At 39.7% G+C, this 26,573-nt stretch overlaps 5 protein-coding genes across 11 annotated transcripts; 1 reads left to right on the top strand and 4 right to left on the bottom strand.

Moving 5' to 3' along the window:
- Nucleotides 1-5,123: 5,123 nt before the first annotated feature.
- Nucleotides 5,124-9,949, top strand: LOC131893062 (uncharacterized). Its single transcript, XM_059242986.1, has 10 exons — nt 5,124-5,411; nt 5,847-5,983; nt 6,051-6,215; nt 6,284-6,475; nt 6,541-6,866; nt 7,934-8,420; nt 8,483-8,750; nt 9,214-9,477; nt 9,547-9,738; nt 9,809-9,949. The coding sequence occupies exons 1-10, from the start codon at nt 5,210-5,212 to the stop codon at nt 9,874-9,876; spliced, it is 2,301 nt and encodes a 766-aa protein (XP_059098969.1). The 5' UTR covers nt 5,124-5,209; the 3' UTR covers nt 9,877-9,949.
- LOC131893065 (vesicle transport through interaction with t-SNAREs homolog 1B-like) lies at nt 9,873-10,915 on the bottom strand. The gene is made up of 3 exons (XM_059242994.1): nt 10,562-10,915; nt 10,267-10,494; nt 9,873-10,203 (listed from the first exon to the last, which is right to left on the bottom strand). Exons 1-3 carry the CDS (start codon nt 10,792-10,794, stop codon nt 9,954-9,956), a joined length of 711 nt encoding a protein of 236 aa, XP_059098977.1. The 5' UTR covers nt 10,795-10,915; the 3' UTR covers nt 9,873-9,953.
- Nucleotides 10,916-10,955: 40 nt separating this feature from the next.
- On the bottom strand, nt 10,956-17,099 carry LOC131893063 (sodium/potassium/calcium exchanger 2-like). Of its 7 annotated transcripts, none has more exons than XM_059242993.1 (10): nt 16,947-17,091; nt 14,820-14,984; nt 13,556-13,760; nt 12,285-12,478; nt 12,012-12,213; nt 11,874-11,943; nt 11,780-11,814; nt 11,596-11,722; nt 11,418-11,533; nt 10,956-11,359 (listed from the first exon to the last, which is right to left on the bottom strand). In XM_059242993.1, the coding sequence occupies exons 3-10, from the start codon at nt 13,724-13,726 to the stop codon at nt 10,982-10,984; spliced, it is 1,293 nt and encodes a 430-aa protein (XP_059098976.1). In that variant the 5' UTR covers nt 13,727-13,760; nt 14,820-14,984; nt 16,947-17,091; the 3' UTR covers nt 10,956-10,981. The 7 variants fall into 7 exon arrangements, with proteins under 7 accessions (XP_059098976.1, XP_059098970.1, XP_059098971.1 ...); XM_059242987.1 differs by having other exon boundaries at nt 11,593-11,722; XM_059242988.1 differs by lacking the exon at nt 16,947-17,091 and adding an exon at nt 16,828-16,932 and having other exon boundaries at nt 11,593-11,722.
- A 1,766-nt stretch (nt 17,100-18,865) lies between these two features.
- Nucleotides 18,866-22,123, bottom strand: LOC131893278 (innexin inx2-like). Its single transcript, XM_059243259.1, has 2 exons — nt 21,285-22,123; nt 18,866-20,044 (listed from the first exon to the last, which is right to left on the bottom strand). Exons 1-2 carry the CDS (start codon nt 21,611-21,613, stop codon nt 19,252-19,254), a joined length of 1,122 nt encoding a protein of 373 aa, XP_059099242.1. The 5' UTR covers nt 21,614-22,123; the 3' UTR covers nt 18,866-19,251.
- A 1,162-nt stretch (nt 22,124-23,285) lies between these two features.
- LOC131893277 (cysteine protease ATG4D-like) lies at nt 23,286-26,196 on the bottom strand. The gene is made up of 3 exons (XM_059243258.1): nt 25,774-26,196; nt 25,021-25,290; nt 23,286-24,666 (listed from the first exon to the last, which is right to left on the bottom strand). The coding sequence occupies exons 1-3, from the start codon at nt 26,101-26,103 to the stop codon at nt 23,464-23,466; spliced, it is 1,803 nt and encodes a 600-aa protein (XP_059099241.1). The 5' UTR covers nt 26,104-26,196; the 3' UTR covers nt 23,286-23,463.
- Nucleotides 26,197-26,573: the final 377 nt, after the last annotated feature.

Below are 26,573 nucleotides of genomic sequence, written 5' to 3' on the forward strand. Positions count from 1 at the left end.
CAATTACTGTAAGATAATACTTAGGTATTCTTGGTAAAGAAAGAATTTGCTCTAAACACAATCATTCAATATGCTTTTGCCAATAATATTGTTTAAAGAAAATTGTTTCAGGAACATCTCGACTAACTTTCAAGTAATTTGGTGCACTTGTTACGAATCCATGTTTCTCAATTTGGGAATGATCCCCAAATCAAAAGTAGACATATTTTAGCTCTAAGCTACATATTGCTCTTTAAAACGATGGAAGGATACATCTCAACAATATGACACCTTTTTAATTGACCATTTTGGATCCTCCCACTAAAAGACCTTTTTAGAGTCTAAAACTCAAATCTAGTGGGCTCCACTTCGGTCTTACTCTGTGTGACTTAAAAAAGCCAGCCTCTTATGTAAAATTCCTAATAAGTAGAAATTTAAATGCTACTCAAAAGCGACTCATCTTTTTTTCACCAAGGCCTGATGTTTTTCTGGTAAATATGTGGATTGAAACAAGATTATCAATTGTCCATTTTAAGCATATTGATATGTTAATATTTATCTACGTGTACTTTTTTGCCCATTTCATACTTTCTTTTCTTAATTGTCAGTGTAAGTTCCTCATAAATTGATTCTTGTTTATTTTCTTTCTATCAATGGTTTTGAGCTAATTTTGTCCAATATTTTACTGATTTTAAAGACAATTTGATTGTTTTTTATTTTCTTGATGTTCATGGTTATTTCAATTATTCTTTGGACTTTTAAAGTTAATTTAGAAATATTTGGCATTTGAACAGAGTTATATATCAAGGGGATAATCATTTACTAAAAAATACACTGAAATATACTATGTAGCATGGGCAATCTTGTTTTAATCATACTAAAATTACTGTCTTAATTAACGCAATGGCCTAAGTTGGCGGACAAAGGAAAGCCGCGACGTTTCCTCTCTTTAGAGTCCTTGGGTGAAGTCGACAATTACAGGGAAACAACATGTTCACCCAAACCATACTCTGTTCAACAAATACCAAATTCTTGAACGATTCCAAGCAAGCACAATATCAAACGTCTTGCTAAGGCATAATCAAAATAACAAATTCTCAAAAACAGATTAGCCAAGAAGGCCATCCTCAATTTTCTTTCGCCCAATATGTAACTGAAAGAGATGTTAGTTAAGAAATGAAGATTGCCATTTAATGCATTTGTTTTTCCAAGAAATTAATTAGTGTCGAGAGGGAGGGAGGTCCAATAGTTTACCAGCAATGCTTCAAATCTTGAAAAATGCACTAGAAAGTACATGCGTATGTGGTTTCAATTTCTCCTATAAATGTTTAAGAATCTGAAGAATTTGAGGCTTAGAGGGATCAAAATATTTACAAGCCTAAAGTAAATAAAAATTAACAACTCCTTTCGTCAATGCGATGATCACAAGTTCCATTTTTTTTTTTTTTAATTTGGTTCGTCTACTATTTTCGCAAGCTTTCACAATTGTTCATAAATTGATACAAGCCTAACTATGCCTAACTCCTAAGATGCCTAAGATCACATAACTAGAGAAATTATTCGGTTTAAATTTAGTGATCAAAGGCATAAGAAATTCATTTTTTTCGTTTTGCATTTAACTTGAAAATAAGAACATTTGAGGATAATCTTTTTTTAAACTTGTTCCAAAAATGAGACAGAATAGCTTATGATGTTTTCTGTAACATTGCCTTACATCATTACCGAATTGCGAAAAATTATCTTGACCCAAACTGGTTAAAACTTTAATTAAACAGAAATATATATTTCCAGCCCCAAGTTGAGTAGGCCTTCTCATAACTTGAATACATTTTTTAATCACTAATGCAATCTAGTTAATGTGTCAGCTTTGGTATGAAAAGGCAACTTTTTTTCGAGGTCTACTAATGACCCTGATTTGATTCAATATGTCCATGTGACAGTGACCGGACAACTCGACCCAGCATACAACTCGTCCCAGGATGACTCAGCCCAACGTACAACTCGACCTAGTGGGTAACTTGACCCAAGGCAACTCGACCCAGGACAACTCGACCCAGCAGACAACGCGACCCAGGGGAAACCTAGACCCAGTACAATAACTAAACACAACACTTTGACCAAAAAGAAGGTGATTATGAAACAGAACTAAAGCTTGATGAGCCAATATTTGATTTGCATGCCAAGACTTTGCATCAGTAAGGCATTAAATAAAAGATCAAGTTTGATTAAAAAAATTATCAAACTTGATTTTCACACCATGGTTGATATAAACGTAACTTGCTTTTAAAGATCAAATGATGAATTGTCTCAAACCTTTCAAATTTTGACATGCTTTTCATCACAGTTTCAATTTTGCTCCATAAGTACAAACTATTTGTAAGCCAACATATTGGGCTCAATTTCTGTACTGGGTTGAATTGTCCGGTGGGTCAAGTTGTCCGCTGGGTCGAGTTGTCCTGGATCCCCATGTGACACCTAGTAATCTGTCAGATCTTGATGTTCTTGAGATAGGGACGACCATTGCTCAAGAACCAGCGTGTTGTGGAGTAAGCCCGGTCTAAAAGGTCGGTGTTGCTAAGTTCAAGTTCAAAGATGAACATTGGCTGTTGATTATAGAAAGATTGGTTCCCATACGTTTCCTCCAACGTAATCTCCGCCTGTGGATTTCCGCCCGGTGATCTCCGCCACCATCAAAGTCCCCCCACGGTGAACTCCGCCACAGTGAACTCCTCCAATGGTGAATTCCGCCAGGAGTGAACTCCCCCACGACGACCTCCGCCATGGATAACTCCGCCAACAACAATCTCCGCCATGATCAACTCCGCCATGATCAACTCCGCCATGATCAAGTCCGCCATGATCAAGTCCGACATGATCAACTCCGCCATGATCAACTCCGCCACAATCAACTCCGCCACAATCAACTTCGCCATGATCAAGTCCTCCATGATCAACTCATCCATGATCAACTCCTCCATGATCAACTCCACCATGATCAAGGTCAACCCCACCAAATTAAGCTCCGCCACGATAACGTCCGTCAGTGGTGAATTCTCCCAAGGAAAACCGTGCCAAGAAAAAATCCCCTAGTCTGAAGTACACCCACAACCATGAACTACTCTTATGAAGCGAGACCGCGTTCAAGCGTGGGGAAGGAGAAAAAATGAGGACTGAACGCGGGAAATAAATGATTGATGTAAGCAAATAAAACATTTCTCTACGATTTCTGTTATTTAAAGGCAGTGAAAAGTAAGGAAAGTGAATAGTACATTTAAGTATGTGGAAGGAAACCAGCCACCTTTGAAAGCAACACACTAAAGCTCCAAGTTTTATGACGAAGTCCTTCCTCCTAGCCAGCATGGGTTCCGAGCACATTTTAAACGGTTATCAAAATGATTGAACATATAGAGCAGGTTATTGAGGGACTGGAGAGCCAAGAATCAGTCAATGTAGTTTATCTCGACTTTGCCAAGGCCTTTGACAAGGTAGATCATAGCCTTTTGTTGAATTGACTTCATGACATTGAGATCCAAGGCAAGGTTCTCAATTGGTTAAGGTTGAGGGATCCCTTAGTGACATACATGATGTCAAGTCAGGTGTTCCCCAGGGTTCGATCTTAGGGCCCCTCCTGTTTATAATGTTCGTTGCCCTGCTTCAAAAGCTTAGTATTACTGACAGTCTCTCTTCTTATGCTGACGATACAAAGTTGGTTTCTGGTAGGAATGGGCAAGATTCCAGTAGCCTTGCAAAGGACTTCGATCGAATCTACTCTTGGGTAACTGAGAGTAATATGGCCCCGAACGGGATGAAATTCCGCTCACTGACATTTGGGTCAACTCCTTTAAATACGCCACTTGTAGATAATGGAGGTAAAGATATTGAGCAGGTCTTGTGACTGAAAGATTTAGGAGAAATCCTCCAAAATCATGGAAGAGTCAATGATCATATCCACTTGAAGGTGGGTAAAGCTTTTTAAATATGTGATTTGATATATCACATGTCATAGTCCAGAGATAGTATCAACTATCTGCATCTCTGCACAACCCATTTGGGCTCTAATGAGTTCAGCAGGTTTGCAAAAGGTGAAAAAAGTCCAAAAAAGTTACATTGGTAACATCTCACGAATGAGAGAGCCCCAGGGACCTCCCAAAATTTGTGCTCAGACAGCTTTTACTTAAAGGAGTCAATAGGTGTTCAACAATTCCTCTTTGATATTTTGGGGCTTGATTGAAACAAATATTTGATCGGTGAGAAACATTGTCAGGTAGAGCCAGCTAGCCTGAATTTATTTTCCACTCCCCATGTATTTCTCCTAGATATCCCCTAAATATGACCGAAGTCCATCGAATTTCTCCAACAAATATTGTTTATAATTCGTAAAAAAGTTTCTTTTGCCCCAAAACTACCAAAATAGCTTAAAACATAATTTAGTCCAGAAAACTTTTTTCCGACGTAATATTTATTTATATTGGACCCGTTATGGTTTTCTATGATTGGACCTCTCTCAGTCAGTACTCTTTACCTGGAACTAACTCTTTTACTCTCTGACTCGAAAACAACATGTAAAATCAATGCAAAATTGCTAGTGATGGGATCAAATAACTTTTCAAAATCAGGAGTGCTAGAAAGCTAGGAAAGTCAAAGCACTAGCCATTTCCAACGCAGCGTAAAAGATTAGGCTTGACCCCAAAAGCAACCCTGGTTTGATCGAGGATAAATCAGGGTTACGTTTTGTGACTAACTAACAGGTTTCTAGCATTCTGATTATGATGCCACATGCCGATGAAAATGTAAATTGGTAGCCCTAGTCGCAACGTCCCATAGTTATATATTTGATCCCATCAGTAAACATTACCACAGTCACGGACTAAATAGCTATTCCTCATTGTCCAATCGCTTTTCCTTTTCTTGATCTTATCCGCATCAATCTGAATCTAAACCTTAAGGGTGACACACATTTCTGTCCCACCCATCTTAAAATAATTCTACCAGAACTTTTACTTGAGACTTCCTCTTTTCAAAGTATTATCCATTCACTTCCATACAAACAAGTCAAATGCAAGAAAAGGCAAATCTTTAGAACACATGTTTTGATGGCAAGGTCACATGACTTGATTATTGTGCTTAACCAATCACCTCAAACAGTCACCCTCCCTATGACGTCACTCCATCAGCGTTGAGCAAAACAAACGCAAAATGACGTGGGCTCCGTTCTGAATGGACCCTGGGTATGAATGCATCTGATCTTGAGGCCTGGGCTCAAGATTTTGAACCTAGTTCCTCCATTCCGTCCGGAGGAGGAGGAGCACGTGCTCGGCGAATCAAGAAGCAAACCAGCAAAATCCCGCCTTTGGACATGAACAAGTTTCATTTTAAAGCTCCGGGGAGCCTCGCTTCCACTTCTAGTTCCAATGGATCGCGGTCTAATCCGGGTAATAGATGAGAGGCAAATAATATTCAAGGAAATTAAAGATCATTTATAAGGATCTAGATATTTGAGAGCAGAGCATCCTTGTCAGTTTCTATAAGATTCGTTCCAGTTTTGACGAATGATGAAGAATTAATTTTGATCAAAGAAGGTCACGCAAACCTCTTGCCATTCCTTTGTCTTCATAACGACACTTTCAAGAGCATGATAGATTGAAATGCCATTCATTTATGATCAGCTTTTTTCAAAACTGTTTGTAATAGCAGCAACGTGACCTCACGATCTCCAATTCACCCAAAGAGGTGGACGGAAATTGTTTGATGAATCCCTAACAACTAACTATGCCTTAAAGCCAGCCTTAGACAGGATCTCTCTTTCGCTTATGAACGATACAAAAATGCCCCCTTGCCTTTTGTTTAAAGATCTGTTTTTGTTCCAGTACCCAATTTGCCTCCTCCTCCAGAGATTTTGCCCTCTGTTCCCGATCCTACTCCCCCTGTTCCAATGGATGATTTTTGGGATGATGGGATCGAGGATGCTCTCCTTATTCAAGCTAGCCAAAGTGCTGAGGTCAAAGTAAGTCGGCTTTAAAGTGGTTCATGGGGAGACTCATCTGAATGGTGTGGGCGTTTCTTTGATATAGATTGCCAGTCAAGAACGCGATGTCAACGCTTTCAAGCATAGTGAGAGAGATTTAGCCGAATTGACCCGAATGTTGGAAGATGACGAGGATTGGGGAGTCCAAGTTCCAGACGTCCCTGCACAAGAAAAATGTTTGGATAAATCCAAAACAATCTTCCATCAACAGGTTTGACATACTTGAGCAAGGTGTATTTTTTGTGCTAACCTCCAATGACTTTGTTCGTGTATTTCAAGAACCCAAAGCCTCAAAACCCAATGTTGAGCCAGTATCAGGATAGTTTTGTGATTCCACAAAAGAAGCAATCCTTGAGCACACAAGGAAGTCCCATGAATGGAACAAGTTTGGAGGCCAAAAAGAAAGAGGCTGAGCTCATTCGATTGAGGAAAGAAAATGAGAAGCTGGTCACTGAAAAATACGCCAAATTGGTAACTTGGAATCGAATTGAATGGTACAAGTTTCCTTATAGTTCTTACACTGATATTTTCAACAGGGTGAGATCAGTTTTCTGAAATCAAAGAAAGAAGACTTGGAAAAGAAACTTCTAGAAGAGCGAGAGGAATGGAAGAAACTGGATGCCCTTCAGGTGGAGAAAAAGAAACAATTAGAGGCCTCCAAACAACAAGCCATTGACTCGCTTCAGACTGAAAAGGACTTTTTGAAACAGGAATTGGCGCAACTACAGGAAAGCTTCAAAAGATTCGAAACGAACACCTCTCAGTCCCAAAGTGTTCCATTTAGAAACCCCCTAGCCACTAAAACGATGGCTTCAATCCCTTTTAAACGCAAGAAAACGGTCATTCCTGGCGGATTGGATGCGTAAGTACAATCATGAAAAATGGGAAACTAAATCTCAAAAGAATCAGCAGCAACTTGTGGTGTAGGGTCGGAAAATATGCTAGGTTCGTGATTGTCAGCCGAAATACGTCATGAAAACGCAGAAATAAGTTTTTAGGAACGGTTTTTATTTTTATTCATTTACATTATTTTTGGGGGGTTAAGTATTTTTGGGGTATTACGAGGCAAAAAATGTTCAAATATTATTTCGAATACGTAGGTGTTGATCTAGTAGCAGGATTTAAGGCAGACTTCGACAAGTTGTTGATCTAAATCCCTAATCAACCCTACAATCAAGGGCAAGCCAGATCTTCAAACTTTAATTGGTTGGTGGATCAGATTTTGGGATCCCATTCCCAGTAGCGATAAGGAAGTTCGAAAAAAAACTGGTTTTCAATTCGTTGAGAAATACTCTCTTGTCTTTTGTTACAAAAAAATATATTTGGATGCCAGCTCATGCTCAAAACTAGTTCATGTTCCCTACTATAAAGTATCCTCAAATCAAAATGTAGGACAAATGTGTAAAACCATTATTGTGAGCGAATCTACGGCAATTATGTGCAAATAGTTTTTTGATATTGTTCAAACGGAAAGGTAAAATAAGTCTATTTATTTTAACCGAAGCAATCAATCTGAATATTGTCAATTAGAAGAATCCTTGCGTTACAAATTTAAGATCTTGGAATATTTGGTGTAGTCTTGACGCCATACTACGATTAACTTTAGAATAATGCTCGCGCAAATAAGGTAGCATTTCCAAATAAATCTAAAACTAAGAAAATAATTTCACATTTGCGTAGTGCAAGTTGGGAGTAACATTTCTCTATTTTTGGTCCCTGGAATCGCGTCAAATGTGCGTTTAAATGGAATGTGACGGATTACTTGTTGCTCTAAAATATTAATTTCCAAATATTCTCTTGAAAAATTGAATATCCTTGAAAAAATAAAACCTTCACTTCGGGTTGTCTTTACTGTCTGAAATAGCCTCAAAAAATGTTCAACATAAATAAATTGTGCTCCCGATCGACCACGAACAATTTCATTTTCAGCTCGTTCGCCGATGAAGAAAATGTCGGCAGTTCTCCGGCTAAGCGCGTTAAAACTTCTCTAACAACGTCCGAGGTTCAAACTGAAGCTCTGAGATCATTTCGGCGATGTCAACTCGAGCTTCGATATGGAAGCGATTCCATTAAAGAGTCCAAAGTAGACTTGCAAGTCCCATTCTCTAATAAGGGACCCCAAAGTACCATGGATCGAATTGCGAGCCTACAGGACTCGAGGGCAATTGTTGATTTGCTCAATCAAAATTCGTGTTGGAGTATGCTCTCAAAATGTTCCCTTGAAGGACGCCAAGACGAAAACTCCGTAGTACAAGCTATGATAGCCTTAATCCAGGTCTGCGAGGCGAATGTGTTAAAAGGTCTGGATATTACTATTCAGATCCGAGCCATGCGGATCATTTTGGAAAGTCTCAGCTCTATAACCAACCCCAAAATTGAACAATTCGTCTTTGTATTGGGCAATTCCCTTATTGAGGTACGTACTCGACCCGTATTGTACGCAAGATGACTTCTGTTCTAATTCATTCAATTTGATAGCATCGGACGAAGAACTGTTGGGAGGGGCCAATGGCCGAGTATCAATCCCTGATTCATATTCTGTTCCTAAAATCTGATTCTGATCGGTTGTCCTCGATATTCAATGCCTTCCTCCGATTCAGCCTATTCTGGCTGAAGGACCCGAGAGCATTGCTTAATCAGGATACCCGGAAACATCACCTAAGGGCCATCATTATCATCTTGTCCATGGTCAGAGAGAGCACGAGGTTCCCGATTCAAGCTCAAGAAACCTTTCTCAACCCGAAAAGTAAGTTTGAGGCCAATTCAAAGAGCTAGTAAAATTTGGTCGTATGAACAAAAAATTACCATTGTCACATAAAAGTATTGTTCAACAATGCTCCTCTTTGATGAATTTCTATTACTTTATTGAAATTAAAGTTGACGGCCAGGTTTGATGGTAACTGAATGAAATAACCTCCTGATTCAAAGCATTAGATTCCGCGGTCAGAGCAACTCACGTCATGTTTTATGAAATATTTGGTCTAACGAAGAAATCAATTTGGTCGCTTCAAGGCACCCTCAAACGTAGACTGGCCAGGTATTTTTAACTAGATCATGTTTAAAACTGACAGAGGCTCATCTAATACGCAGAATCGCCGTGGAGGTATGCCTAAAAGTTATAATGTTTACAAGATTGCAACAACGTGTATGATTGAAATGAGACACTTCGGTTCAATTGCAAACTAAAATGTTCTGAACACATTTTTTAGGCCTGGGACACACGTTCGTACCGCACTTGCTCGATCTTCTATACGCTTCGGTCATTGCGTGCTCAAACATCGAAGATTCTCTCCTTTTGGAATTGTGTCAAGTCTATGTGTCCTGGATTTCTGCTTACTTGAACCTTTGCTATGTAGGAGAATCGCCCAAAATAACGGATATTGCGGCATGCCAATCTCAAATCGCATCCCAGGTCAGCAAATCTATCACAACCTTGGCTGTCCTCATCGTCAAGAAGTGTCTTCAATATCAAGGTGAGCGTTAGGTCTTCATCACTCTGACGAATTCTTGAAGCCTTGATAGACATTTTTTGGCGTTTTCAGAGACTGCCAGCCCACCTGCAAAATTATACAGCACGGCTCGTCGAGTGATCATTGCCCTTCATCAGGTGTGGTTGGTAGATTCAGGATTTATTGAAGCCTTGGATGGACACGCCAATGTTCAACGCCAATACATTTGGATGACCAATCAGTTCCCCAAGATCAAATCTTCCTTGAACTTTGGCAAGAATGATGGTAGGGCTTTACCTTATTACGAGTTTCATAGGATGTGATTGACAGAGAAATTGATTTTCCTCCGTTTCAGAACATATTCTGAACGACTTGTCGGATCTCTCTGTGGATTCTGGTGTGGACACCACCATGGAGCATTAAATATGCATCAGATATATTTGCGATGGGTATAAACATGACAAAATAGGAAAATATGTGGTTTAAAACATAGGGAGACGTCAGGAAAAGAATCGCAAGTAGACAAGTCCGGCAATGATCAAGATTTCAATCACGATTATCACAATGAGCACCACTTTGTTTTGGATCACCCCAAAATAGATTCTTCGGAGAATTCGCTGGCTCCTCGAAAGTTCGTCGTAAGTGTCATAGATCCGTCCTCTCGTTCGTTCCAATTGCTCCCTTTGCACACTCAGATCCGAGATGATCTCTCCTCCAACAGCCTCGGTTTCGACAGCTACTTGTTCAGACCTAAGTTCAAGAATGATTTTCAAAGAAACTCGAGAAAACCAAACATTGGACAGGTCCAGTTACCTTTGTATGCTTTGACTGGTTCTCTCAAGAATATTAGATCCTTCCAGGACTTGTCTGCGATATCGGTCCTCCACTGTGACCTCTGGCCAGTCTGGTCCATCCCTGGGGTTTCGAATATTTAAAGAATCTCCAAAACCTGAGGTGTTGATCTCGGTAAAGCCTCTCAATTGTGCTTGTAGTTTGGCTGTATCTTCGCGATATTGTCGAACTTTGGTTAACATATCTCCTCTGAACAAAAAAGAAAACCCTGTAGTGTATTTTATAACTTAACCGTAAAAGTTGTAGAATATCCAACCTGAATTGAATTGGAGCCAGTCTGGCTTCTTGTTCCATGTCTTCAATGAGTTTCCGAGCTTCCACCAACGAGCTCCGGGTACGCATGATCCAATGGCGAACCTCCTCTTTGGAGCCAGCCTTGGAACTTTGAGATTTTTTTGAAAGTATTGTCAGGGACGAGAGAATTCCCTCCAAGATCGTCTCCAAGTCATCCTGGATGAGTTCGAACCTCTCCGAGGATGCCGCAGACATTATGAACAGTGCGATTTTATTTCTTCTCTGTGATTCAGAGCGTGTGTTTTTATCGTCTTTCTCTCAAGCGAAGTCATAGAATGAACAGAGCAGAGGTTCAAGGTTGATATTTCTCCTGCCTTTTGTACCATCAGCTGACGATTATGGCGGGCATTTGGAAATAACGGCGAACACAGAATTTATTGGATTAAAATGGACACTGGATAGCATCAAACGCAAATGCCAACGATACCATCACAAACAGAATATATATCAATATTAATATGACTCCAAACAGCTTGGTCATGCGTCGTCTGAAGATAAGTACTGCCACAAGCACCAAGATCAAGACCAAGGCCAGAAGGGTGATTGAGCAAGCCATGCCAGAGGTTAAAACGGGAATCGTCTCTTGTCTAAAGATGGCAAAGAATAACCAGGGTAAGGACATCCGGACCGTGATGTAGAATATATTGGAGCTCATAGACACCGAGAAAACCATGTCACCTCGACCATGACGCGCCACCAAAATACTTGTCACAATATCGGGGATGGATGTGCCCGCGGCCAGGAAAAGCAGGCCCATAACCTACGGAAATTGAGACTCATCTGCTCGAAGTTTAAAGAGAAACTCAATTATGTCTTACCGCATCTGGTATGGCCAATACTTGACTCACGACCACACTCCACCAAATAAGAAGGTAGGTCAGAAGAGCAATCCATAGGATGCTTCCAATGAAGGTCAAAAGGTAAAACTTGCGCTCTGAAACAAGAATGATTTTGCGGCCAATGAATGTTTTTAAGCGAGTCATATTCACTCACTACTGAGATGGTAAGGATCCGGAAGTGTAACATAAAGGGGGCCCATTATCGGCAGGGAGATCAGATAAGCGAAGATCTTGAAGCATCCTTCTCCATGAGGAAACGACATCCGGAGGGGCTTTGCGTTTTCCTAAAGCACAAGTTGATTGTAAAAACACCCAATACAATTAAGATTTAAAGTGAATACCATTTGCCAGGATTGCTCCACCGAGTAGTCTTTTCCTGAAAATTAAACTGCTCAGTTGTTTTTTGCAAACTAAAACTAAAATGATAACAATTACCATTTTTCATGCTCTTAGAATCCAGTTCGACTTGGCCCACATCCGATATTGACGAAACAACATTTCGGGTCTAAACAGATGCCATTAATAGGTTTTGATTCTAAACTTAACTCAAACTATTGAATTCTACTCCTTTACCGCCGGGGACATTTTGAAGGTCCTTCTTAAAAGATCTTCAACTTTATTACTCATGGCCAGAAAGAGGATATAAAGGCCATACCAAATCAAAAGTATCACTGGTTCAAACCATGCGATGGTGTCATCTGCGAAAAATATCGCAAGCAAGACCACACAAATGGCGTAGAAGAAATAATCTCGCATTAATGGCCACCCTCTCAACCTAGTTTAGAGTAAAAGAAAAGAATGCAAGAAATCCTTCCGTTGCTTAAGTTGAAACATAAATTAGCATACCTTAACGGCTCTGCGGTCACTAGAGCACAAATACCGATGATAAACGCGACCTTGTAACATGCTGGGCCAACGACGCTTCCAAAGTCCACAGGATTAGGATCAAAAAATATGAGCACTATGGCAACAAGAAGATCAGGCATGGATCGCCCCACCGCCAAAATGGTGGCTCCAGTCAAATCCGGACTTAAATGGAGCTAAGAGAGAAAATGTTTTTCTTAATATTAAAGGGTGGCACAGGGGTTCCTAATTGATGTCGATTTTTAGGACAATTTGACACACAGGTAATCAATTAAGGGGCTATTCTTTTGGCATTATTGGTACCCGTTCTTTACAAAAGAAACATTGAAAATAATTTTGAGGAACCAGCCAAAGTGTTGAAATTTGGTGACTGAAAATGAAGTTTTTTAATTCGTCAAACCTACTTGGTAAAATAAAAGAGCACTATGTCTCAAACAGAAGAAAACTTTTTACATGCATCTTCCAAACTGAATTTAGATTGTTAGCCTTGATTTTTATAAAGTGTCTAAACGGACATGATTAACCTATTACGAAAAGAGGATCATGCTCAAACATTAGAGATGTCCATTAACCTGAATGTCCGCAAATTCAATTATACTTTTTTAATCAATATTCTGGTTAAAATCATGTTGCATAACAATAGGTATGTAAAAATATGTCTAAATCGATGTAAAAGGGTCAAAAACCATGTGTAATCTCTCAGTATCAGCGATATTTTTTTCGTTTTGTCGAAATGTAAAGACACATATTCGTTAATTATCTTACCCAAAAAATACTTGTTAAATCATAAGTTAGTTTATGTCTGAGTAGAGGGAAGGAAGACTCCTTTTTTCCGTGCGACGAATTTACGACAGCAAATACTTTACGACATTCTTTACATTTTATTAAACCTTATTACATTTTGCGACGGCAAGTATGATTTTTTTTGCCAGTAAAATAATAATGAATTGAACACATCCGAGCCAGGTGAATTTCAAATTTCCCTTTCACAAAACTGGACCTGTTTAGCGATGTAATCCTTTCCTTTAGGATATGATTCCGTTGATTCGACCAAATTGGATTGATATACGGTCCAGCCGGTGGTCTTAATTGCTTTTTTTGTCATTTTAGGGGCTTTTGACTTGCTAAGAAGACAAATTTTGTGCTGAACAAACAAGGATTGCGCTGGGTCAAACATCGGCTGTTTTAGAATTATTACTGCCCCTTGGTATTAGCCACAGAAATATTCATTTTTTACCCTTTGAAACACAAACCTTTTCAGAAAGAACCATAACAGATGGGAAGAAGAATTTGGCTGTCACAAGGACTAGCGCGTAGCAAACATAAATGATCCCAATGATGTACAAGATAATGGCGCCATTTTTTAGCTGCTCCACGGTGAAAAGGCTCACGGGGGAAAAAAAATTCCCCTCACCTTCGTTCATTTTGGTTTCTTTTATTTGGACGTTCCCTCAAAGCCTGAAATGAAGAATAATTCATGCAGTGACGGTGTAAAATTTTAAAGTGCGGTCCTGAAACATCTAAAAGTTGAACGCAAGTTAAAGCAATAACGTGGAACCCGCTTATATCACCTATTCGCCTATATCGCCTATTCTCCTATATCGCCTATTCGCTTATATCGTCGTTTTTCAAAGTCCCGATTCATTCTTATAGGTTTTTATCTGAATTGACTCCGCTTATAACGTCGCCTCACTCCGGATATATGGTCATTTTGAGGCAAATTTCCATGCACAATTTTTCACGCAATATTTTTCGCTAAAATAATTTTCATTTCTGAAAACACGACACAGCTGAATAAACTTGTTGCTTGAAATTATGAAAAATATTAACTAGTCTTGTCAATTTGGCCTTTAAAACAAAAGCAAAAGACAGACAAAATATGATCGCCCTGCCTGCTCATTTGGCTGCCACCGAAATTTTGAAAAAGTTGGTCTTGTTAATTTGATTTAAAAATTAAACAGAAGACAGAAAAAAACACTCGCATCTTAAGATATATTTGCGTATTTAACGTTGTTATCCAACTGATAGAGAAAATACGGATATATCGTCAATTTGGCTCGGCCTCGGTTTAAGCGGGTTCCATGGTATTGCTCTTTATGGTGGTAAAATGACAATCGCATAAGTGGGCGAAACCCGATTTAGGTTGACACGTAACAATCTCTTCTTTTTTATTCTTTTTTAAGGTAGCTCTTGATTATCCTTATCATGAGAGTTTGCAAAAAAACCTAAATAGTAATGAAATTTGCTGGAAAAGGTAGAAAAAAGATATTCGATTTTAACGTACTTACTTTTGGAAAAAAAACTCTTATGCCAAAAGATTCAACCCAAGAAAGCATAGGTAGTTCTCAAACATACCCAAGGATTCAATTGGCTCCCCAGTTTTTCAAGTTTGTGGCAAATGGATTTAAGGTTTAGATGTCAAGTTTGATGGTTCATCATCGGTTTTAGGTCAGGTTAGGGCATGTTACGTTAGGTTTAAAAAGGCTAGATTAAGTTTGAAGAAGTAGAACCACCTACACAGTAGGAATAATTGGTGAAGAATAACGTCTAACTCAAACTGTTTGGGTGCTTCCAGATAAGAATTTGGTCCAGCCTTTGCGCCAACGTCTCTTACTATACAGGATGGGAACCGTCGGTACGTGCCGTCCTGGCTGGTGTTAGTAGTCGCTTCGCACTAGATTTCTAAAGAAAGTAATCGACAGTTGTCATTTTTTGCATGAACAGGACCTCCCTGATTACCATGCGACGCGCGACCATTGCTAAGACCTGATCCTGATGCCTATACTGTAGTAATGTAAATAATCGATATTTTGCATCTAGGATGAAAGGTGAAATGCCACCTTAAATTTACGTTACGGCATTATTAAATATTACATTAGGGAGATAGATGGTTGTAGAGCAATTGGATAACGCGCAACCGATCTATGGTCGGGTTCATGGGTTTGATCCCAGGTCTTCCCCCTCATTGTTACAGTAGGCCATAACCTCAAAGGGTGCTCTAGGAACCCAGAATGGAACAAGAAGAAAAAAAATGCAATATCTTTTAAAAATTTGTACAAAAATATATTTACCAATCCAATGAGAAAACATTCTCGCAATAACAATTTCAAAAAAAGAATTGAAAAAAATGCAGTTTTTTTGGAAGAAATTTGGTAACTTGCTTAGGAAATGTCCATAAAAAGTTGATAGAAATGAGAAGATTATAGATTATAATACAGATTATAGAGATAAGTGCAAAATGGGTGTTCGCATAAGACGTCTTTAAGCAAATACGTGTAAAAATATTTTCCATTTCATCATGAATTATCCCCATATGCCTCTAGGAGCTTGCTTCAGTATTTGCAGATATTGGTCTGGTTTCGAAATCAAAAGATGCCCATTGTGATGGGTTTTGACACAATAACCACAAGATGGTTAAATTTAAAAAAACAGCACTCTTCTTGCAATTTTAATTATGAATCTGTTGCATGCGCGCCAAGTCTAGGAGGGTTATTGTAAGATAAACGTTATTCTCCACCGATTCGTTGGCGGTGCTCATATTTAAATTTGTGGCCAAATGTTAAAAGGTTTAGATAGAGACTCTAAGGGTTGTTAATATCGTGTTAGGTTAGGATAGGTAAGGTTAGATTATCGTGTTAGGTTAGGTTAGGTAAGGTTAGATTAGGTTTGATTAGGTCAGGTTAAGATTTAAAAAAGTAGCACCGCCAACTAATCGGTGGAGAATAACGTTTACCTTATTGTAATAACCAAGGACGACGTCACCTCTGGACAGAGACAGTTGGGGAGACACAACTTTCAGTGCTGGGGTAAGTCCAGGAAAAGTGGGACTAATACAAGTCATCTGATATTTTTTACCTTTGCCAGACTTGCCAAGTTTGCACTTGAGTCTGGCAGAGGACTTGAGTCCTTGACTAGGGTCAGGTCAAGGAAAAAGACTCATCTTGCAAAATTCTAGGAAAAAATGACGAGTTTAGACTCAAGTCCTATCTAAAGGACTCGAGTCTGGCCAATTTCTCCAAATTTGAGTAAAAGACTCAAGTGCACTTGGACTTGAGTCCAGAGTTGCCCCAGTATTACTAAGTTTTATTAAGGTGAACTGAATGGACTTTCTTTCACACAAGTTGGGCTCTTGTGGACTTAGAAAGTATTTGCCAATTTTGACTTCTCTGAAATGTCTGTGTCAAAAGCAATATGCTCTTGGACCACTGTACAACGTGGGTACAAAATGATTGGTCGAGTACCACATTGGTAAGATCTTGGCTCATTGATTTTGAGCCCTCCCTGGCCTGAGTTTTAAATGCTCATAACTTTTGACACAAAAGTTCAATTGAGATCAAAACTGACCAATTCTTCCCAAGTCTGCAACTGAGTCAATTTTTGTGAGGTGAAATGCATTTGATTGGCTGGGATTGGAATTACTAATTTTTCCCCACTATCGTTGCTGTCCAGAGATGCCGTCGTCCTTGGAATAACAAACAGCAGATGTCACATCCTCAGCGCGTTAGAGACCTCCAGTTTGACTCACAAAGACAAACGTTTCATGCACTTTGTGGTTTGGAGTTTGAATAAAAAAATGTACTTCAGCAACGTGATTCTAAGCTGACGAATGAAACCGTTGTGGCATAATCGACGACGAGCACTCACTGTCTTCTGAGCTGTGTTGCAGATGTGAAATGAAGTAAAAAAAAACTGCCTGGGTTGTTATGAGTTGAACTTGATAAGGAGCAATGAAGGAGGTGCGCACACAGAAGAGACCAATTTTGATGTATTTCGTACAATGGTGTTGACGCAACGCATACAACGTTCACCGTGACCTATTTGAATTTACTGGGAGCACTTCAAACAGAGTTGGCAAGCACGTTTTCAACAGTTTTAGCCATTTAAAAAAATTTCTCGTAACACAAATTTTTGATACTTTGCCTTTTTTACAACCATGCTTATTTCCATATATCACTCGAGATGGGCAATAGGGGCTCGGCAGCTTCGTAAATTCATCATTTTCCAAGGGTGACGAATTTTGCTTTTGGCCAATTCTTGAGTGAAGTCATGTCAGGTGAAACATTCTTTTTGTATTAATCTTAGCCGCTCAATTTTGTTTGATAACTGATCATAAATTGAAAGAAGCGACAATCTCTTTTGAAATCTAGCATGGGGGCAATTTGCATTTTTTTGCTTTTGGGCCATCATCACGTTTACAGTACATAGGGATTTGCCGACATTAGCTTTAAAGTTATGTACTGGTCGGAACGCTTTTTCCCTCTAGTCCAGAGTATGATGCAAAAAGGATTCTAATTGTGATTGATTTTGAAACGGCTACAAAAATGTCGTATTGTAGTAACATTTTTTTGACAAAATTATTGACTGGAACATCTGAAACTTGACCTTGAAAATGACGATTTCTGTTCAGTGTGAATTTCTTGCCTCTATCGCGTTTTCACTTTGACAGGGATTGCTTACTCCTTTGACTTTGCTTACCCTCACTTTCAACCAATGCCAGACCTTGCTTACATTTTGCTTGCATTTTGTGACGTAAGGCCGCTGAATCCTAATACATGCTTCAAAAAGTGTTTAAATAGTCAACTATTCAAATGACACCTTAAAACATGCTCTAAACCTAAGACATTCTCCTAAAATTCAGGCAATGTAAGAATGAAAAAGAAGCAATTAGATTTAAATTTTGTTGCTCTTTGATTTGATCATGTAATGTGAGTTTCATTCCATTTCATTCTTTGAATCCCATATACGTATGACTGCTCAAATAGTGCAATTAAGATAATCAAATGATTGCATATTAGGATTCATAGCCCTGCTATGATCACTTGACAGGCTAGGTATAATGAACAGCTCTATTATAGAGTAAGTCATCGCAAAAAAAGTTTTATTGGAAAGAATGTTGTCAATTTCAGTTATTTTTTGAGTAGCTCTTATAGGCTTTAGATCAAATGAATCTATTTAATCATTTGGTTGGGATTAAGTATTAACTTAAAGACTGCCAATCAAGCAAACTACACCGCAAAGTTCTTTAGGTTATTAAAGAAATATTTTACGCATGCAAAGCATTTGTTTTCGAAAGCATGTTGGCATGTAAACTATGCTCAAAATATATGCAGGGAGTAGTAAAATGTGACCCAAGACTCTTGATGAAGTTGTGTGATTCTTATATTTAGAATGTATTCACAACATGAAGGAAATTTCCCCAAATTGATTCCCTCTTTAGCTTCAAATGTTTGAAATGATATTCAGGAATTGTGATTAGTTGAGATCCAATTTTATAATCTTATTTTCAATCTGGGTCATATTTCTACACATCCAGCATAAGAGCTAGATTTTGTGGTAAAATTCCTTCGAGTTATGACAATGGCTTTGCAAATGTTTAGCCCTCAAAATCATACAAAAAATGATGCAACTTCAACAGGAATTTGGATCAAATTTTATTAGATTTTGCATGGATTCAAAAGTTTGACTTAAAATAAACTCAAGATAAAAAGCATTTTGCAAACTTGTAAAAAATCTACATAAGTAGTTTGTTAGTAAACTAGAAATGATAAAATTTGCAATGAGAAACAAAAGCTATAAACAAAAATGAATAAATAAATAGTTTGACAAACAGTGCTTTGAAGATTTCAGGTTTTGTCAGAGACTATTTAACGCAAAAATGCACGATGGAAACTAATGCAAGTAAATCAAAAAATGCATTCACATGTTATGAATATGCGTAAGCATGTGTCTCAGCATTCAGATTGCCGACCCTGAGTGAAACATACAGTAAAAGATAAAAGGAAAGTTCTTCGGCGATGTTCAATGATACCTGCCTTTGAGTGTTCCATGTTTAGACCACGAGCCATTGAATCATGATTTTTTTGGGACTAATCAAGACCCATTATTCAGACAATAACATGTTTTCCTAGTGCACAACTTTATTTGGTTTATTTTCGTAGACTTTTCTAGATCAACAAGTAGTACTATCGAAACTCAAAGGAGCTGTCGGAGTTTGAAGGGAGTTCGCCAAATGAACGACAAAGTCTTGGAAAGTCAATGCGTCAATGTTGTTGCTGAGAATGTTGAGCAAGTACCAATGCCCGTAGTTTCCCGTGAAGCCCACAATATGCATGGTTTTGTTCAAATTCGACAATCCAGCCCAATCCACAAGCGACATTATGCGGGCACCCTTAAAACTGATCACCAAAACCCGATAAGCCAGTAAGATGAGGCTGGCAAAGGCCAAGATTGCCAACCAAACAACTACGAGCTTGGCAATCTTTTCCGTGGCAAAATTCTGAGACAGCATGCATAATGGGTTGTAGGTCTGAATATCACCAGAGGGTCCATAGTTGCGAAAATGACAGATCCCATACTTGGGGAATATCAAATCCCATGGGTATTCCAGATTGTCCAATTTGGAATCACTTAGAAGGGCAGACGCAAGATCAGTGTGATACCGGGAAAACGTGCTGTTCAAGAGGGTGACACTAAATACGAGATGTCCAATCGCATTGAACACCACCAAGATCTCGCAGAAAATGAATCTTCTAGCTAAGCGCAAAAAGAAAGGATTTAGGTCGTGGTAAACCTTGACCAAAGAGTTCGAGCGTTTCTCCAGCTCTCTTTGTTCTTGGCATGGATCACTGTATTGTTGAAGAAGTTTGAGCAGCCAATTGACCTTCTTGGAGTGCCAAAACAATCCTGGTAAGGCAAACATGAAAGAACTGGCCACAAACATCCACGGAATAAGGCAATAATTTCTGCAAAAGATTTAAAAAAAAACAGTTTTGCTCAATGTTATGTCATGAACAGGGTCTAACTTAATTGTGCCGACTCAAAAACGAAGGACCTAATGAACCAGAGCGGTCTAAGAGGCAGTGCGAACACGGCAAGGATGTTCTCGCCGGAAGTAACCCTTTTTCCGCCTCAGAAGCTCATTAGTAAAGTCAGTATCTCTTCCTTTGCTAATGATACAAAATTAGTTTGCGGTAGGAGTGGCGAGAATTCTGATTGTCAGGTAGATGGCCCAATAAGAACAATGAAGTCCAACTCTCTCCTTTCTCGGGATCCCTTTGTCCAATTTGCTCCCTTCAAATATTCGTAGGGAGTATGGAGGTGTTGATCCACTAACGTATTTAAGTCATATTCGGACAATGATTTTATCAAAATACCTGATTAATCCTATATTCAAAGACTAGTCAGATCTGCCAATTCGAATTGGTTGGTGGATCAGATATTATATAAGAATAAAGTCAAAAAATAAATGAATCAGTTTTTTCGTCTTGAACTTTGAACTGCTTGGAATCCCAATCCAAGTAGCTCTAAAGAAGTCCGCACAAACATCATAAGGGCATACATATGGATGAATTCCCAGAACGTGAGTGATCTTATTTCGATAATCGAATGCACTTCCCTTGGCACGGGTTGGGATTTTGTCGACTCAGAAAGAATTGGCCAGTTTTTAAATCTATCGAACGTCTGTGTCGAAAGTTTTAAGCATTTACAACTCGGCACACAGAGGGTGCTAACTCATTCAGTTTGGTAAGATCTTACCAACGTGGCGCTAAAGCAAATATTTTGTGCCCAAGTTATACTGAGTTTCAAGAGGTTGTTGCATTTGACACAATCGTTTGCCCGAGCTCAAAATTAGCGAACTCTTCCTTGGTTGACAAGAGCTCAACTTAAATGAAGGATAGGAAAATGCATTCGGTTCTGTGGTTAAAAGTTACGTTTCCCCCAACCGCCTCTGTCCAGTGGCGACATCGTCCTTAGCTATAGAATGTATTTGAGGTGCCACAATTATAAAAAGCCCTGTACATTGTTTAGCTTTTTTTACGGTTTTTTTACCGATGCTCAAGTCAAGTCACGTTTTGTAAAAAAGATTGGTCAACTAACGAATTTGTACCTGCCGCTTTGAGGCACCCCTGAACGTAGGACTGGTCAGGAATCTTTTGCAGGAACCGATCTAATTCTCGCTTAAATCGTTTAGTGGCCTCTTACCTGTAAAAGACTTTCTCATGGATTCTTTGGTCATAATCCAGGATTCCAAAATGAGGAGCATACTCAAAGGCATCGAATTGACGTTTGTTCCTCAGGATAAAGATACCTCTTGCCCAACAATGGGCGTTTATGAAGTCTTGGTCAACCCATTCAAGTTGACAACTAATGGGTTGCCCAAAATACTGAGACGCTCCGATGAAAATGCCAGCCACGAATAGGGCACCAGCTGTTAGTTGAGTGTGAATACGGAAGAAGGCATGTTCCAAACTGACCGAAGATGGGCCGTAAACGTCCCAACCTCGAAGGACCTCTTTGATTAGATCCGTCATCTTCCACGTGAATTTCAAGACTACTTGCGCCTTCTAAGTTTTCTTTCCGCTTAGCATGATAAGTCTCTTGGGAGGGTAAGGGAGAGGGAAGGAGGGGGTTGTAAAACTTCTTCCAGCAAAGATTCCAAAAGCGCTCAGATTTCTTGACAGGTCATTCTTATACATGCCCTAGTAACATGAGGCGTTGGTTGCGCGGGTCAGTTTTTGTGTCTGGAAATCGGCCCTTCCCTTGGGTAGGTCATAAAACTTCTTAACATACGCAAACTTCACTCGGTGAGTACCAGAGCCCAGCTTTTGAATACGCAGGGTTGAGTCCTAGATCGAGAAAAGGTCCAATTTATGTAGTATAATATGACCTTTTCTCAATCGCAGACTCACTTCTTCGCTTTAAAACAATGGGCCCAAGTTGCAATCTGCCTGGGGATATTTTTGTCATGCATGACAGCGCTTTTTGAAATAGAAATATTAGGATATCAAAGCGTTTTTCAAACATGAAGAGTAAAGGAAGTACAAGGAAGAATGTAGTGTGGTTGACTGATTTTGAGGAGTGAGAATTGAGAGAAATATTTCATGCCAACCTGCACTGGGCATAGAATGCATGGGCATTTGTCATTTATTTCAAATTGTCGGCTTTTTCTAGCCAATAGTACTCTGATATTGAGCCAATTTGTTAGTACAGTAACAAAAGCACACTTAAAAGGATATTTTTTTTCAATTTTGCATCACAACTCACTCGACAAAAGGATTTGTTTAATTTCTTCCTCCACAAAATGCCCAAATCAGGGTGCCGCACTAGATTTTTCTTTGAATTTCCTTTACTTCACATGGCTCAAGTGGCCAAAGCGATCTGTTACAGAACACACTTAATTGGGTGTTTCAGAAGGAAAATCATTTTGTGCTCCTGGGCACGATCTAAAAAATGCAAGCATAGCTTTACCGTGTACTCTATTTCAAATTTTCAATTTATCTTTTGTTTCCGATTTGTTAAACTAGTTCTACCCAACAGCTCACTATGAACATTCCTTCAAATACAGCACAGTACGTGCTATTGAAGTTAGAACAACACTCATAATGAAGTCTTCGTCTCTTCCTTGTCTTTATTGGGTTCCATCTAATATTGGTAGAGAGAACGTAGTACATGTTGTTGATATCCACATGCATCTTCCAAGTGAGACTTGGACGAATTTTTGATAAGCATTCCAGAGCAACCCTACTTTTTTATGCCATCCCAATCTACCAACTCAAATTCTTTGGTAGACCAAACATCGTTTCATGTTTAAGTGGTAACAATAAGACGAATAAAGTCTTTCATTTTAATAGTACCTGGGATTACATTCCTTGTACCCGGTTACTAAAGCCGTAGACATAGACCATTGTAAAGAATGGTTTATGCTAAAGCCCATGAAAGTTCAAACCAGAAAACGAAAAACTCCATGTTATCTGGCACTTATAAATGTGTCGCACACCATACCATTTAATGATGCAATGAAAAATATCAAAGGCTTTCAATGTTTTCAAAGGAAATACTGTTGGCTTGGTGGTTTTTGGCGTTCTTGGCATGTCATCACCAACTTATCAGCCTAGTCCGGTCCTGGCAACCCTATGGTTAGTCCTGTTCGAGGACGCGAGCTTCTCTAAAAAAACATTGCAAAAGAAGGTCTCAATTCTTAGCTTTGGTCCGCTCCATAATGGCTCAAAATGTATTGGCTTTCAAACATTATAGAGAAGGTGTGTGATTAACGACTGGTTATCGGATTGATCTAATAATACATTATTAATGATGATGATGACAAATATTCTGAATGAATCCGCATTTTTGTGCCAGGATGTTCCTTTCGTTTTAGAGACTATCACGACTCCTCGTTTCCGTCATAGACAAACACAAAATCTTCCGTGATCTCATTGGTCGACTCTTCCAACTCCTCTGGCATCATTTCCGTCTCCAACAAAATCGACCGATCGTCAATCAGATCCTTTGCCTTCCCTTCTTCAATTCCGAACATTGGATATGGAGTTCGAGATTGGACAGACATCTGTTTGGTGGTTGTGCACCAATGCTCAAAAATATCTCGGGTCTCGCAGTAAAACGCGAAACAACATGATGGGTCCATCTTGTGAATATTGATCTTCCGCGGAGTTTTGCAATGATAGGAATTCGGATCAAATGAGCGATGAAATACATTCACACTATCTTGGACAAGATGAGGATCCAAGTTGATCAGATTGTCCTCTTGAAGACCGACAAAGTACAAAGAATGCTTCGGACGGCCTCCAATGATCCCCATGGAGTGTTCTGAGGTCAGAAACGTTTTCAAAGTGGCCACATACATGGGATTGATCTTATCCGTTCCAATTCGAACTGGAATCAAGAGAAGCACCGGATTCCAATCCTGATCTTCAAGTGACCATTTCCGGGCTGACTCGTCCACAACCTTTTTCGATGGTTGGGATTCCGTGTGTTTGGCATTTTGAGAGGGACCCTCCATGACCCATTGACTACCCTCAATGGACACGTCCTGATTCAAAGCATAGTGCTCTGTGCCGTCACTGAGCATTTGAAAATCCTTAGCCTCCATCACATCACTGTTACGATTTCGGGGTACATCTGAGAAGTACGGGACCCCATCCACGACCCCGCAAAAAATCTGACTTTGGGCGTTCCCACTTTTGGCTTCGGACACGCATGAGCCCGCATATTCCAATGGGTGCTCGAGAATAGAAAACTCTTCGGGTGTGTCCGCTTTGATTTGAGCTTCGTGATTGAAATTGTATCGGTTTTGGGCCCTCCGCTCGCAAAGGTCTCGCACATCGCCCTTAAAAACTGTGCAATCTGTGGCCACGTAGATCGTGATGTCAAGTAAGAGGGGATGTGAGCTCTGATGGACCGCTTCTTGTAGAAGGTAAGCCGTAGTTGCGGGCCCGAACCAATCTCCAGGCTGTCGTTTGAAGTTCTTTTGTGCCAAGGCCATCAGATTGTGAATGGAAATGGGTGCGGTGGACACTTGAGGCGTGTCACCAAATAGGCGAATTAAAGCCTTGTGCATGGCTTCTTTCTGAAAAGGAACATAACATAGTAATAACGTGAACCGCGTGGTGGGGTGGGAATTATTTGCTGGAAGTCACGTTGCATTTCATTTTTGCAGGGAAGATCTCGACTCAATCTTAGAATGTTTGGCTAAAGTGAGAAAAGTCAAATATTTTGATGTCTATTTTATTTTCATATTTTGAAAACTTGTCATTGGAAGAAAAAAGCGAAAGAACACCCAAAAAGTAAGAGAATGCGTTTGACTGATTTAAATGCTGATAGGGCAACAAAATTCAATTCCACTGTTCTCACTTAACATGAATTCAACTTGCCAATGCGCCAATGCTTTTATGACCAGCTTTTAATGCATCTATAATCTTACCTCAGCTTCAATGCCGGAGAGAGCGGGCGGTGGGCGGCCTGGAACTCTTTCTTGAGGGGTGGGTTTGACACGCCAATGACGACCTAGATGCTTCAAAAGCAGAGTATTGGCCACAAGCATCTGTCCGCTTCTCAGCATACAACCCCACCCGCAATCAGACGTGACATCCGACCCCGGAAAGGATTCAAAATTGCGGCGATAAGTCATCCAGATCCGCGTTTCGAAATCCAAATGAAACGCTTCGATGCAACGACGTCTGGCTTTTTCCACCTGGCAGAAAAAAGATTTTATGGAGCGCGTCAGAATTGAATGAAAATAGAATTGGAATTGGATCTACTTTCATGGTGCTCTTAAACAGCCAAATGTGGAATGGAAACATATTTGAGCAATTCTACGTTGCTTGGCATCTCAAACGTTTTAAATGACATTACTTTCTTACGTTCCCAAAATGACTTACATTAAAAAAAGGGTAGAATTTGAAATATTTTACTCGTTCTTAACCGTTGTTGACGGAATAACTTTTTTATTTTCAGTAGCATAGTAATTGCAGACCATGAATAAGTCCGTCAATTGAAGCTATGGGATATGATCCAAACATCAAATGCCCGACCTTCCAAAAATTTGTGTGACCTTGATCCATCCTAAACCTTCGCCTAGAAACTGAAACCCATTGGTAGCCCCTAAAGGAGCCTTAACAACCTTGTTTAGCATGGATGACCCAGAAAGATCGAAGAACCCAAGAAGTACAATTACCTGTCCCAATCCGACCTCGGGATGAGACCCCGCAGACGACAAGTGTCCCCTCTGATACTTCAAGCCCAAGAGATGAACCGGTGATCCTCCGTTGAACTCGGATTTCCCCGCTTCATTGGTCAGTTGAAAGATGGTTTTGCCGTATTTCATGGCGTGCCACAAGGACACCATTTTGCGCCTCATATCGGGCGGAGCGGCAACCACGCTGCTGCTTTCAGCCGAGGCATGGTATGACGGAAGAGCCGGAGGTTGAGCCAAGGTTCCCTGGGCTATGGGCGAGCCTGAGGGGCCATCTGACCCCAAGCCCAAATGGCGTTTGAACGCATTCATCACACATCCACAGACGGTCAGATCTTCTTACCGTCGACTCTCTAGTCTCTATCCATCTATCGTCTGTCGACTCTAGGCGTTTGTTATGAAGGTGAGAACGTTCCTGGGTGTTCAGAAGAAGTACGAAGAAGTTTGATTTCTGATAAAAATGTAATGGGTCTTGTAGCTAGACAATAAAGAATATCATCTCGTGCATAGACAGTTTTCAGTGTCATGTCAAAAGGGTTATTGAAGATTTGGATCGGTTGACTTTTGTTGGTTGATGATATTTGGTGATGTGTAGTTTCTGTTATCATACTTCTGGAGAGTTATGTTTTGTGATGTGCTGTCAATAAAAGGAATGGTTCAAGAATAACTCCAATGTGAGACACTTGAAGCGTTTCGCCATCAAAGATTGACTTCATAATTACTTGAGACAAGAAACCCATCTAGATAATAATATTTGAAGTATCAAATTGTACTCGAGGGGA

Source organism: Tigriopus californicus, chromosome 2 (genome assembly GCF_007210705.1).
Source record: "Tigriopus californicus strain San Diego chromosome 2, Tcal_SD_v2.1, whole genome shotgun sequence".
Taxonomy (NCBI): Eukaryota; Metazoa; Arthropoda; class Copepoda; order Harpacticoida; family Harpacticidae; genus Tigriopus; species Tigriopus californicus.